Raw genomic sequence first — 15,305 nt, 5'->3', positions numbered from 1 at the left:
TTCCATTGTATACATAAACCACATCTTCTTTATCCATTCATCTTTCGATGGACACTGAGGCTCCTTCCACAGTTTTATGCCGATTATACCTTGATGCTCAACCACTGAGGCACCCAGATGTCCCCCATGCAAATATTTTTTTTAAAGATTAAATTTGCAAGGAACTAGTAGCAGCAAGCCAAATAAAAATATAACTTAAACAACAGCAAAAAAGGCATGCACATTTTTTTATATTTTATACTCTTTTCAAAGAGCTTCAAAAAAGTTGCCATGACTGAGTAGGTTGTTGTTTTCCTGATTAATAAACACAGAAGGAATCATTACAATATTTTCATTTAGGAAAAAACAAAAAACTTCTAGGAAAAATTTTTCTTGGGAGCCACCTATATAGCTCTTCTTAATTAATACTTTTCTTTCTAAAAGAGAAATGTAGGAGCACCTGGGTGGCTCAGTCAGTTAAGTGTTTGACTCTCAATTTTGGCTCAGGTTACGAGCTCAGGGTCATAGCATGGAGTCCTCTGTCTGGATCCCAGCTCATTTCAGAGTCTTCTGGAGATTCTTTTCCTTCCCACTGCTGCTCCTCTGCTCATGCTCATGCTGTCCTCTGCTCATGCTGTCTCTAAATAAATAAATAAAATCTTAAAAATAAATAAGTAAATAAAACAAATGTAGAATTCAACTTTTAAAAAAATAAAACTAAGTAAAAATATAGCAGCCACTAAGACCATCTTTAAAGCATTGGGAATAAATTATTTTTAAAAATGAATTGAGCCTACACTGATCCAGAACATAGTAAGAAGGCATCTTTCCTTGCCTAGAGAGAGGAACATTTAATTTCATGAACAGGTGTAGGGATCTAGTCATCTGTAGTAATTTAAGTCCTGCTGGTTCAGGGGCTTTCCTCTACTGTGTCTCCAACACCAACATCAATGTCTAGAACTTACCTGCTCCTCAAAAATATATTGAATAAATGAAATGGCTTATTTAACAAAACTTCATTAAGAACTTTAAAAAATCTGGTTGGTTAGATGCATTACTATCTTGAATATATTAATTCTTTATGTCCAGTGGAAGCCCCAGGATTATAAGATTATTAATAAAAATCACTAATAATGAAAATCACTCACCTGTGACATATTCTATCAATGTTTTTCATGCACAGAATTTGCACTCTTCTGTAAATGTATCCTTATCATGATGATTTCTTTGTTAAAAAAAATTTAGACCCATTTGATCAATGTATCAGTAACTATCAATTAATTCTGTGTTAGCCAAGAGTTAGTTTGGTTGGGGTTTTTTTTTGTATTCATAACTTAAAGTAGATATAATATACCAAAGTATTAAATCAATGGCTATTTCAATTTAAAAATCAGAAAGAGCTCCTGTATCATATGTGCAGGAAAATTGCCAAGGAAATTTGCTGAAGAAAATAGGGTCATTTCAGCTCTATTTAAACAAATGGAACTTAGTGTTTTTAGAATAACAATCAAAACCTCTCATTTATCATTATCTAAATAGTATCTACTACCTTAAATCTAACCTGAGGTAGTGGCTGATTTTATAACCTAGATAGGTGAAGTTATAAAACCAAATACATGAGTCAAATACACTGAAATACATGAATCCTTTGGTGTTCAATCAAAGGTCTTGGATCCTAGAACTCATAAATCAGTGGCCAATGTTTGCAAATGTTAAATAAATCAGAGAGAAAATAAGTCAATAATCCTACAAAATATCTTTCTAAAATCTGTATAGGTATCATCTTATTCTTTGATGATTTTTATATCATGTGCATATGACTTTGTAATGGGGGAAAAAAAGAGAAAACATTCCTGAGTGACAGAAATTGCCATCACTAGCAGTTCGAGATATAATGTCCATATTTTTACTTTGTGATATTTGATGTTCTTTGGTGAATAAGCTTCATTAAGCCTTCATATAAACCTTGTGCAGAGTCATGCACCAAGCAGATTCTTAATAAATCTAAATTGACTGTTCTTTGACCACATTTTGTTAATGAGGTTTCCTGGTACCATGCCTGGGCTGATTAAAACTCACTCTGTGTTGGCTAAGAGATGTTATCTAATAGCCTAAGATGTTTTGCTAAATAATATCCAGCACAGCACTAGTTTTCTGAGAGAGCTTCCTACCCATTCTAATTCAGCTACAGATTTAATATTGGCACAGGACCCATTACCTCCCAGACTTTCTTGTTTATTACTGTTAGTGAAAGTACCCTCATTTAATTGTTTGTAGGAGCTTAGGAAATCCCAGGTCTCTTTGTCATGGCCCAGACAGGTTACATTTCATTCTCCCCTGATGTCATCTGACAATCTTGGCATTGGTAGAGCCGAATATACGTTCACATGTTACCAGTGGTTATAATCACAGTTTTAAATGTGCAGCACCAATGCCCATCAGAGTCTCAGAGGAGGGAATCTGGCAGGAAAATGGTCCCTCACTGTGCCCCCAGGTAGCCTATCTACACCTGTCATCACCTGGCATCTATACGCAAGTGAAATAATCTTCCCAATTTGTATTTGGGCAAAATGCCATCATAACAGATGGACATGAGTGTATGTAACTGGGAAATTATGCATATACATTAAATATGCAGACTATGAGCATGAGTCCTTTCTAGGAACATCCAAACATCTGTCTGCTCTGAGCTTTTGTGTATACTGTTTATACCATATGCTGTCACAGTGGGAGGGCCTTGTCGGAGATGCAAAAAGGAGCACTCATGAATTTCATAGAAATTGTTTCATAGGGCTAATTTGCCTCACCCTGAGCAAAAGAAATATGTAACAAGTGTTGTGGATATCTTTGTTATTATTTCAAGAGGACAATTTTTTAAAACTGATTTTGGTAGCAAACAAGCACAATTTTTGGACATTATAGGGAAAATAAAATTTGAATCAATTCTAAAAATGTTTTTGTATGATATGCATGTGTTATTTTAAAAGTTCACTGTTACAATCCCTTCTGTCTGAAACCAAAGCTGCAGATCAAACCAATCAGCATTTTTAAAACACCTTATAACTCACCCTCAAGACAAAGGGTATTTTTAATGTGTGCATGATTTATTTACTGCTGGTATACCCAAAGTAGTAAAGCATTCTTTATTATTTAAAGTGTGAATTCCCAGGAGTTTGGAATCTTATCTAAAATAATATTAAGGGTCATCTGTAAGTATAACTTTCATTTTGTTCTTGAGAAGAACATTGTCTTTATAATATGAGTAAGCTTTACTTCAAAAACTTTGTAATATTCTGGCTTTGCATAAAAATTAAATACACAAGACTTTGTTTTATTATTATTTATTATTTTATCATGAATTATAAATAATATTTTAAATAATATTTTTATATTACGTTTATTTGTTAAATTTATTTGTTATTTATTTATTTATTTTATTACTTATTTATTTTAAATGACTGGAAATTAATTTTTCCATTTTTTTTCACCCTAATTGTCATAACTTTTCTTTGAACTTTTCTTTTCATAAGCCCCATATGAACTTTCTCACATGCTTAGGTAATTATTTATCTACCTTTGTTGTCTTTCTCTCTCAAGGGTCTTTTAATATCAAAATAATATCATAAAATCCAAATTATCATAATTACTACTGATAAACATATTTCTACTTTTCAGTGAATGCGTGTGCTAGCAAATTGGGTATTAAAATTATAAATGCCATACAACTACAATCACCCATTCATATGTGTAACTATTTTATGACTCCAGAACCTTAGAACTCAGTACCACTCAGGTGAACTATGTGTTGATATATTTTTGATAAGATAACATTTACAAGGTAAACTTGGAATGTTTTGTTTACTTGTACCTTGAAGGTTTTATATAACTGAAAAAAAAAAGATTTTATATAACTGATGCTTCAGCAACACATACCATAATTAAATGTTCAATCGGATATACTAGCTTCAGGTAGACTCATATTCTAGTTATGAAAGATTAATTCAAAATTAGATCTGTGCTTAATGAAAACCAGAAAAAGCAGTATAATACAAAATTACAAAATTTAGGATTTATGAAATTATAGTTACGTTGTAAAAATAATTCACATAATATATTCAATCTAAAAAATATTTAGTATCAACTGCCCTTACATGTGGCCATTAAAAGTTTTCTTCCATATTCATTTGGAAAATGTAGATGCTTCATTACTGTAAATATAGTAGTGTGTATAGTTTGGCTATCTAATTAGAAAACCCTGAGTTTATTAAAAGACCTGGTCATTTAGCATTTAATGATCCAAACACTGCAATTAATAAGTTAACTGACATCTTCAGTGATACAAATTTGCATTAAAAGTATGATTAGAAAAATTTTATCACTACATTATTTTACTAATCACTACATTATTTTACTAATCTCTTAAACAATCTTTGTGTCTCTATTACCAGAAATATGTGTAGATGACATTCAAATTTACTCTCCCAACCCAGATCTGAATTTCTAAGATAACCCTTAATGAATTTCTAAGATAACCTTAATGTCACTTTGACATTTTAAACCTAAGGTGATTAAGACCAAATACACATTCTTCATCTCTAATTTTTCTTTTCCTCATTCCTTCTTTCATCTGGTTAATGTTCTACTTCTAGCCATCTCTGCACCTAAAAATGTCTTTTCCCTACCTTTCCCAATCGTATTATATACTTCCCAGTAGAAGACTCCTAATTTTTTTTGTTATTACCCATATTTCCTCTCTCTTACTGCACCACACACATGCACACACATTTTTTCATTGTTGCTACAACTTATCTGAGCCAACCAAATTGTTTCTGATTTCCAGCCCAAGATACAGTTTGTGTTTGTCCACTCCATGACTCTTTCATATTGTCCTATTAAGTGCAGTGTTAAAAAAATTGGGCAATATGGAATTCGTTTTCTTAAAAACTGTCAACTACTACCCTTTCTGGTAATCAGTAATCAGTTTCACGTTTCACGTTTAATCTGTATGTAACCATTTTTAAGAGAACAGCAAGTACTCCAGTTTAATCAGAGTATAAGGTGTGTTGAACAAAATAAGCTCCACCAGCATTCGCATTAATGTATTTATCAAAGCTTTCAGCTTTGTAATCTTAGGAACTTGGTTTTGTCAACACTTTGTATGTTCATTTGTGCCCTCCAACAAGCAGATGCTAGAGAAAATACACTTGTAACAAAAAAAAAAAGGAGGGAGTCAAGGAAGACTGAGGAGCTCTCACACTCTCACACTATAATATTTGACTGAAAGGAAAGAAAGATGGAAGGGGCCCAGACTGTCCTTGTGCAATGACATTAAAAGCAAGTTCAAGGGCACCTGGATCAGTCAGCTGAGTGTCCAACTCTTGGTTTCAGCTCAGGTCGTGATCTCAGAGTCGGGAGATCGTGAGTCCCACATCAGGCTCCATGCTTAGCAGGGAGTCTGCTTGAGTCTCTTTCTCACCCTCTCCCTCTGTCTCTCCCCTCCCCACTCTAAAATAAATAAATCTTAAAAAAAAAAAAAAGAAAAAAAACAGCAAGTTGAGCAAGGCTGTCAGAGAATCCTTGAGGCACAGGAAGAAGAGTCCCTTGACTCCCAGGAATGGGCCCACTTCAGCATCTTGACCACATTTAGTCATTGACTAGAAGTTGCTCTTGGGGAGCATGGCCTTGGGAGCAATAGGATTTCAGAACAGAGCAACTGGGATTCTTGGTCAATTATATCTGTAGTTAGAGGTCTGTATTCTCTAGTCCACCGCAACCCTGGAAGATGATCTGTTTCTTTAAACAGTATCGAGCTAAGTTCATAGAAAACTTGATTATATATCAACAATAGTTATTTTTCTGTCACTAAGAATTAACCCACAACGTCCAGTATTCTTGTCAATAAGATAAACAGATTCTCTCCATGTTAGCAGGTATCTGTCTAGAAACTGAATGCTAATCTGCAGCTGGATCAGTATAGACTGAATAAAGTGTTTTAAGTGGACAATTCAAACTTTAAAGGCACAGGGGTATCATCACCTTAGCTATATTTACCTCTGTGCTAAGGAGTTATACCTGCTCAAAGAAACCTGGAGATCACATCTGGGCCTGTGCACCTTCCTTTGGACAGGAGAGGAAAAAGGCTGCTGAAGTATGCCTCTCTGATTTTGGTCTCTCATGTTCCATGCTGGCTGGTCCCCTCTGTATTTGTTAGTTTTTGCACAAAAGCCACCACCATGCTGACTCAAAGCACCACTTCATTATTTATTTCTACCTATTCTGAGGGTAAGAAGGTGTTTTTTCTGATCTTCATCAACTTGACTCATATTGGATGGCCAGGATAGCCTCACTCACATGTTTAGGAACTCACATGGAATGGTTGGAGGGAAGGGGTGATTGGGACCTCTCTCCACGTGGTCTCTCATTATCCAGGAAGTCAGCCTGGGCTTTTTCACCTGGTGGTGTAGGTCTCCAGTGACAAGAAAAGGCAGGCTCCAGAATGGAAGCACTTTTCAAGTCTTCACTTTTGTCACCTTTCTTCTTGTCCCATTGGCTAAGGCAAACCACATGGATAATTCCAGAATCAGTGTAATGGTACCTATCTAAGGTATGGATGCAGAGAGGCCTGATCAAACTGGGAATTTCTCTTTCACACTATCTAATTAATATATTTCTCCTCAGCCTCCTCTTCCCCTTCTTCTTTATGAGTATACAATGCATAAGGCAACATCCACATTATTACATTTTCTGATTCTGGCATAAAAGTAAAATTTACATATATTGAATTCATCTGCAATTGCTTAATTTTTAAATTTCAGTGTTGCCAACTGAAAAATCTGTATCTTTTTACAATCCATAAGGACCCTGAGAGTTCCTAAGTTTTCCTGAGATAGGAAAAGGCAAAGATCTCCTTGCCAAATACAAATAATACATGGGAAAATTATTGAATTAATTTTTCATTTTAATGGTGGCTGGTCAGTTCACTAGAAGTATCAATTTGTCACATTCCCTGATCCTAATGAAATAACAGACATTCTTCAGTTTGGTAGTTGCTTGAATGTGAAAATTAAGAGCTAGAAGTGGAATACATATGACTTGTTAGAAACTCTAATTTTCTACCGTAACTCTTCTGTCAGCCAACTGTGCTGAGCCTATTATGAGATACTGAAGAGGATGAACATGAAAGCAACATGTTAAAAATGAGAAAATAAATGCTTTGGAGTGACTAGTACTTCTGCTTGTAATCAAGGTAATTTTTGGAGCATGAGCTAAAGCCGTGCATTAGAAATCCTTATAGGCTGAATGCATCCCTGCCTTTTTCTAAACAGAGATGTGTGGGTAAGTATGCACCGTCTTCATTTAATATCACCTTAACACATATATGCAAAGCTAAACTGGCGACATTTGGTGACATGACACTCTTGTTTGTTGGGCCCACAGCTGGGCTTCAGATATCATTTCTGTCAGCCTGCTTTTTACAGATATTTCTAGCGTCCACTTCTAGTCCCCTCTCCAGCACTAGCAAATCCACTACATTGATTTCACTTAAACATATGTTTACTGAAAAATAATTTAACCGATTATTCAGTGTTGTAGTTTTCAGGCAGGTGTGTGTGTGTGTGTGTGTGTGTGTGTGTGTGTTTGTGTGTTTGTGTATTAATGAAAGGAAAAACAGGTAAAACTGATATTTGTTTTTTAAAGAGTATTCATCCTTAGTGACTCCAATCCATTCTTTGGTCCCATTGATATATTTCCACACTGATGAAAAATAAAGAAAGTCCCTTTGACTTTGACTGAATCTTTGGTTCTTACTGTGAAATTTTGCTGTGGCTATCCTTCCATCATCCCTATGCTAGGACACCAAACATTCCTTATTTTTCAATATTGCCCATTAAGTTATTTGGTTGGATTGCACAGCTTCTCAGTTGTCTGAAACTGTGCTGCGTTATCTGCCTTTCTTTATGGTTTTCATGGTGTCTATTTTGAGCCTTGAGATTACCCCTCTTTTGGTTTATGCATCAGGAGCTATTTGAGTATCATGCAGTCATTCACAATTTACACATATCAACCCTGTAGAGTTGTTTTTCAATAATCTTTAAGTTACTCATTACTTAGGTATATACCACAGTTTTTTTTTTTAAGATTTATTTATTTATTTATTCATGATAGACATAGAGAGAGAGGCAGAGACACAGGCAGAGGGAGAAGCAGGCTCCATGCCGAGCCTGACGCGGGACTCGATCCCAGAACTCCAGGATCGGCCCTGGGCCAAAGGCAGGCGCTAAACCGCTGCGCCACCCAGGGATCCCTATACCACAGTTTTGTTCTGTATTGCTCTCTTTCCTTTCCTGGCTAATACATCAAGTGATATCCCAGCACTTTTCATCTGATTTCCTGCCGAGTACTTCCTTGATAATAGAAACAACTTCAATTTCTCTATATAAAAATAGGAATTTAAAGTATATACACTTTTACATCATTTTAGATTTTCACAGACAGGGCTCCAAAAAACAGATGAAAAATGTCCTTTCATATTGTGATTTGTTCATCTCTAAGGACCCCCATGCCCCATTTTAACTCATCAGGTCATGTTTTTTGTTTTTGTTTCCCTAGGACTACAATGATGAAATTCGTCAGGAACAGCTACGTGAATTATCTTACTTAAATGGCTCAGAGGACTCTGGTCGTGGCAGAGGTATTAGAGGCAGAGGGATCAGAATAGCTCCCACAACCCCTTCCAGGTATATTAGCTCTTACTTGAAATAAATTAACAGCAAACAAGGATGGCAAGCCTTTGCCGACTCGCTCTGTGCTATGGGCCCAGCTAGGAATAAACAAATCAACAACAGCCACCATGACAAAAATAATGACAATGAATGCTTACATAACACATAAGCACTTTCATAAATTAACTCATAGAGTCTTCCATACTAGGGTTAAGTATTATTCACAGGTGACAAATTGGGGTTCACAAAGGTGTCAAGAATTTGCCCAGGGTTACATAAGCATTCTGACTCTAGAATTCACAGGTAGAGCCGAGCCCTTAACAACTATCCTATGAAAATAAGAGGGCATACTGAGACATCTTTGTGGTTCTGTTCTCAGGATTAGAGCATGCAGATGATATATAATTATTTGCCTTTTTTTGAGCCAGGATGACCTTGCATGAAGAGAAAGTTAAAAATTTGTCTGTGCCCTTGAATTGTAGTCTTTCCAGGTAGTAGAGAAATAGATGATGATTAGCTAGATAGATAGTCATTTAGATATATGAGTAGATAATATGTACACCACCAGTTGAGAAAGCCAGAAGCACACTTCTTGTATGACTAATGGTAAGAGTAAAGTTCAGGTATTTTTGACTTTGCAATGTCCTTGGTCAATGGAGAAGATTTTATTTGATATTATTCACTTCACAAAAAAATTGGAATCTTTCTGCATCAGAATTTGTTTTGTATGATTCTGAATTAGTCAAGCTTTCAATAGAAAGCATTGGTTTGTGAAGAGGTAAAGTAAAAAATACTCAGAGCCTTCACACATTGACTGTGTAATTCAGTCATTCTCTCTACCCTATTAGAGCTGGTCTTCAAATCTCTAAAGGACATAGATCTAGAATATTATTTCATACCTTGCATAGAAATCAAATTTGCCTCAAATTTTGTAAACCACCAGTATAAAAAAATCAATTTTAACATTTGAACCATAAATACCTGCATTTTTCAGTTAATCAGAAAAAAATTAAAAATGATAAATATCCAATTAAAATAAGGCAATAGTTATTTAAAAATAAAATGTGGCAATTCTGAAAATTACATTTGACTAAAGGAAAACTTCTTAAAATCTTCTAGAGCTTATTATTACATTTTTGTCTCTAAAGATGAAAATAACTCTCTAATGCTAATTAAGAATATTTTTATAGCTAAAATTTAATGTGACATAACTGTTTTTATGGGCATACTTCTTACAAAATCAGTCTTTTATAAAACCTTGTACATTTCTAACCTCATCATGATGGGTTGTGAAATGATATCATTGCAGGTCATCCTAATTTGATTAAATCATCTGCCTTAAATAATGATATTGTCACTTTTGTAATTTCCAAAATGCCAAATTTGGCAGTTTTATATGGTATAACCTAATATATATTTAGAAAGTCTACAGAGAGAGGACAAATTTTTCTCTCCTATATTCCTTGAAATAGAGACCATTTAAAAAAATAATCCATTTAACTTGCTTTTGAGATTATAAAAACATATTAATAGATTTTGTTTTATTACTGATTTTCCTTAATGTAATATTATATTAGCATATTTGAGTGGACTATATAAGATTTCAATTTCAGTAAGATTTCACTCTAAAATATTAGTTTAATAAACCATAGTGCATTGTATTCTAGATTATTAAATATATTAGAAGAAAGATTTATTTGAAAGTTTTGCTTTTTAATATCCCAAATACACAAATCTGATACTCCATATGGAAAAAGAAGATAAAATTAATATTAAAATTTAAACCTTGCTTCAATACTATATTGATATCATTAATGTTTAACATTAATGAAAGGAAATAGACCAGAATTCTGTTGTCTTCTATATCAAACCACATGATGGAAAGTATCTACAATTAAAAAAGAATAGGGAAACAGTCTTACCAAACAGCAAATCATATTGATTAGGAAGCTCTTGAAAACATGAGTTACTGGATGCTAATTTGTACATACTTACAAAATTATGACTTTGTTAAGTCATTCAATTACAAATATTCAAAAAGAATGGTGCCTGGAATACTTGAAAATTTCTATAATAATTTGTTGAAAATGTATTTAATTAAATCAATTTACATTTCAATGAATATATCTATAAAAACTAATTTTCAAATAATTATGCATATAAGAGAACTAGGCATTACATCTATATATTATAATAATTTGTAGTACATAATTGAAAAATTAGGATATTTGACATCTCTGACACAACATCACCACTATATATTACGAGCAAACTGTAGAAAATAAAACATTAGGGGCAGATTTTAGAAGTTTTTGTTTACTACAATGAGAATTAGTAATAGAACTAATGGAGTTTGTGAAAGAAAGGAGTAATCATACCTTTTTCTAAGAAAGACTACTACTCAGTCATTGTTGTGATAGAGGAGAATTAGAACAATCAAAGAGGGACAGACAGAAAGACACTGACTTATGGCAGAGAAGCCAGTAAGAAGAAGCCCATTATCCAAGACAGAAATGAACACTCCTTGGACTAAAGAGATATAGGACTGGGTTAGAGATTAGAATTTACAGGGATTAGTGTCCAATTAGATGTTGGAGAAGAAAGAACAGCCCATGACAAGGATAACTCTCCGATGTCTAGCCTAGGTAGAGATTAATGACATCATCAACTAAGATCAGGTGGAGAACCAAGTTACACAAAGAATATCATTATTCCTATAATTAATCCAAAGCCAATGGATTACTAATGTGACCTCGATCAGGTGACTTGTACTTTCTGTGACTTGGTACTCAACCTTTAAAGTATCTCAGAAATAGCTACATAACAATGTTGTCAAGAACTTTCAATTAGATGATACATAGAAGGCAGTGGTTCCCAAATTGGTCTGCACACTGGAATCACTGAGAACTTCCAGCCATTAGAGATTGTGATGTAATTGGCCTGGGGTGTGGTCTGTAATTTAGAATTTCTCAAAGTCTTCATGAAATTCTAACATGTGGACAAATTAAGGAACCCCTGATATAAGGCATATAATTTAGGATATGGCATGTGTTAGGAAGGAAACAGGTAATAGTCATCATTAACATTAGAGAATGCAAGGGTCCAAAGAAGCCATTTCCAGCTAGTAATCAATCCACACTGATAATAATAAGTTCAGTAGAATAGAGGCTGTAAATGAATCCAGTGGATTTGGAAACTGGTAGGTTACTGGCAATCTCAGTCAAGAGTATTTTCAGCAAAGTGGGGAGGCAATAACTAGATTGCGCTCAGTTCAGGAATGAGTAGGAGGTGGAGAATTAAGGATAGAAAATTTAGTTAGAAAAATGAAGAATACTGTAGTGTAGATTCAGCCAGGGACAATATCCTAAAATAAGTGATGTGAAACTTCAGTTGAATTGGAGAAGAGAGATGTGAGATTAAAATTCCGAGGAAAGAACACAGTGTATAGGAGGTGATGAGTCAGATTCAAGAGACAAGTTTGCTAGGGCTGTGTCTGGGACACAACTGATGGAGGAATAGGATGAGAAGTTAGATTTGATGTTGCATTACATAATTCAAAAAAATATTTTTAGGTGAAAGAGAGAGAGCAAGTGGGGAGAGGGAGCAGAGGGAGAGAGAGAATCTCAAGCAGACTCCTCTGAGCACAAAGACCCACATAGGGCTCAATCTTGCAACCCTTAGATCATGACCTGAGCCGAAATCAAGAGTCGACACTCATTCGACCAAGCCACCCAGGCACCCTTAGCATCATATAATTTTAAAGCAGGAAGAACTGTTATAAATTTAGAGATCTGATTTTACCCATTAGGAAAAAAAAAATCCACCTTAAGCCCAGGGAGTTATACTACCTTTGACTATTCAGTGGGATAGACAGGACTTGTGAATGTATTGTAAAGCAGGGTGACATATAATTTACTACCCACACCTGGACACTTATGAGAGTGTTAAAATGCTAAACTGAACAAGAAGCTAGGACAACAGTTGTAAATCAGACCTATTCTGGGCAAACCTGGACATATGCTCACCCTACTTAAGAGAAAACCGATAGAATTAGTTTGGAGCTTGGAGGCCCAGTGAAGGTAAAATTAGTCTTTACATCCTTTTCACAGATGTGTTTTTATTATCATGATAATATAGTATAGCGTATTCTCAGCTATTGTTATATTTGAAGTGGACACTGGGCCTTCTGGGTCTTTTGTATTTCACCTTCCCCAATCCAGGAGAGCATTCTCTGTACATTAGACTTACAATAAGTTCTCTGATAATTTCTCTATTCATCAGCTCTATAATCTATTTAAAACTTTTAAAAGCTCTACCAACATTCTTACTGTTCGCTCACAAAAGCTCATTTTCTGCAAGCAAGAAAGAGCCAGCTGACTGCTATTCATAGCAGAAAGCATAACCTATATCCCCCATCTGTGGGCACAGCCAAACAGTGTGATTGTTGACATCCCAATGATCATCATTTTTTTCCAAAGCTTTAGTGTTCCTGCTGAAAGCAGTACTTTCTGGAGGCCAGCCTTTCAGACATAATAAAAAGTGAAATAACCATGCTTTTGCCCAAAGACTTCAAACACTCAACCTTTCCAAAGGCCTTGGAAAACCATAAAAGTTGGCTGCAACCATTTGATCTTAGGCTTTTAATACAAGTTACTTTTGTGTCAAGCACCGTAGTACAGAGCATTCAATCTATTCTTTTATTGCAGAATCCTGATGTATTTCACTAACACTATAGTTGCCATAGGAAAATAAATTACATTAGTAACTGTACCAGTTCAGGAGGTTGTATGAATGATAACAAATCAGAGACAATGAGTTGTGATTTCAATGACCTCCAGCTTAAGCTACTAGAATGAGCAGAATGATATCACCATGCTTAGAGTTACACATTTTATTAAGGATGAAAGTGCAGACAGATTTTTTTTTTTGTAAATACAACATTGCACATCGCTGTCAATAACCTCCAGCATGGAGGAGACATTGACATTCAGCAGTTCAGTTTCATAGATGGTCCAGTGAGTCATACAAGTATCCCTTGCCATCCGAAAGTAGAACATGCCTATGAGACCTTTCATAAGCTGAAATGGCATAAAGCAAAGAAGCAATTACCATTAATTCATATGGAAATTTTTTGAGTGTTCCCAGACCCCAGAAAAATAACCTCTCAGGCTTTTCTGGTACCTCAGGACACATCTTACTAATGGATGCACAAAATAAATGGAGATAAAGCACAGATGTTCACATAGTTCAAAGCTCTGGTGGCTTGATGCTGAGATGCTGAGTGTAGTTCCCAGGGAAGGAGCTTGGTGGGGCCACTCTGGCTGCTCCGGGAGCACCCTGCCCCTATAATGGCTTGCTACAAAACAAATGCTGAATGTTACTTTTGCTTTTCATCTTTTTTTCATAAAAGTAGATATCTGATTTCTTTCAGTTAGTGAAAACAGGTGCTAAAAGGCAAAGTTGGCATAAAGTGAACTTTTGAAAAGCAGGGAATACCGAAAGCAGGGAATACTTATATGATAGCTGAAGCTCTGATTTGGGTCTTCTTGGCAAATCTGGAAAAAATGAGAGTGGATTGGTTTGTGTTTGGTTTTTTTTTTTCATCTTATATTAAAATATTTTACATGATTTTCATTATGAGTAAGTCATAGCCATCGTTTACAAAATTTATTTTGTGGTAGAGGTCAAAATACTTTATATATGAAAGAAACAATTACATACACATGCACACAGACACTTGTGTATACAAACAAATTTGGTTTTCTTCCCATCATATGGAGGTAAGATGAGAACTCTGTGTTAGTTTCTGTCTCCCATCACTGGTTTCTCATCTGTACATACCTGTTTCTCCTAGGGGCCGTGGAGGTGCCATTCCTCCTCCCCCACCACTTGGACGAGGTGTACTCACCCCTCGAGGGACTACTGTGGCTCGTGGAGCTCTTCCAGTGCCCCCTGTAGCAAGAGGTGTCCCTACCCCACGAGCCCGAGGGGCACCAACAGTACCGGGATATAGGGCACCTCCTCCTCCAGCCCACGAAGCTTATGAAGAATATGTAAGTACCCTTGAAAAATCAGTTGTTGGGAAGTGTTCATTTGATTGGGTTCCAGGCTGTCTCTCAAAGACATTCATATATCATGAATGTAGCAGATGATGTTTGTTGAAGAAAACAAATGTCATATGCAACAGAATTTAAGCAGTGCCTTTAAACAAGAACATTTTGAAAAAACCTTCTATTTTACAGGTGCCATGATTATTGGTACCAGATAAATAGTTTGCATTTTAAGAATCAAACTGTCCTGAGATTTTCTTATTCCTTAGGAGGTCAATCTCAAAATGGAAATAATTATGAATATAATATAAATTGTCAAATATTCAGAAGTTTCTTTCGGGACATGTTAAAGATGAGCATAAAACTCACTCAGAAGTATTTGACAGATATAATGGATTATATCATAAACATCATTTGATAAGAATGTAAGACCATGTGACTGGTCTTTCATTTAAATATCCTTGCTCTCTCTTTCACCATATGAAACATATGGGATTGGAAGATATGAAGAATTAAAAAAATATAGAATAAGCAGAAGAAACACAGTGTCTAT

The 15,305-nt window shown here is 35.2% G+C and overlaps 1 protein-coding gene across 22 annotated transcripts in view; it reads left to right on the top strand.

Moving 5' to 3' along the window:
- The window catches only part of KHDRBS2 (KH RNA binding domain containing, signal transduction associated 2), a 592,066-nt gene that overhangs the window by 346,106 nt on the left and 230,655 nt on the right, over window positions 1-15,305 (top strand). For all 22 annotated transcript variants that reach the window (XR_007401488.1, XR_007401486.1, XR_007401485.1 and 19 more), the window contains exons 5-6: window positions 8,590-8,717; window positions 14,557-14,755. Coding sequence is in view for 4 of the 22 variants with exons in the window: in XM_049092592.1 (XP_048948549.1) it covers window positions 8,590-8,717; window positions 14,557-14,755 (327 nt within the window). In the remaining 18 variants the exon portion in view is untranslated. The remainder of the gene's footprint in view (window positions 1-8,589; window positions 8,718-14,556; window positions 14,756-15,305) is intronic.

Source organism: Canis lupus, chromosome 12 (genome assembly GCF_003254725.2).
Source record: "Canis lupus dingo isolate Sandy chromosome 12, ASM325472v2, whole genome shotgun sequence".
In the NCBI taxonomy this organism is placed as follows: domain Eukaryota; kingdom Metazoa; phylum Chordata; class Mammalia; order Carnivora; family Canidae; genus Canis; species Canis lupus.
This window is presented reverse-complemented; position numbering and strand designations above follow the sequence as displayed.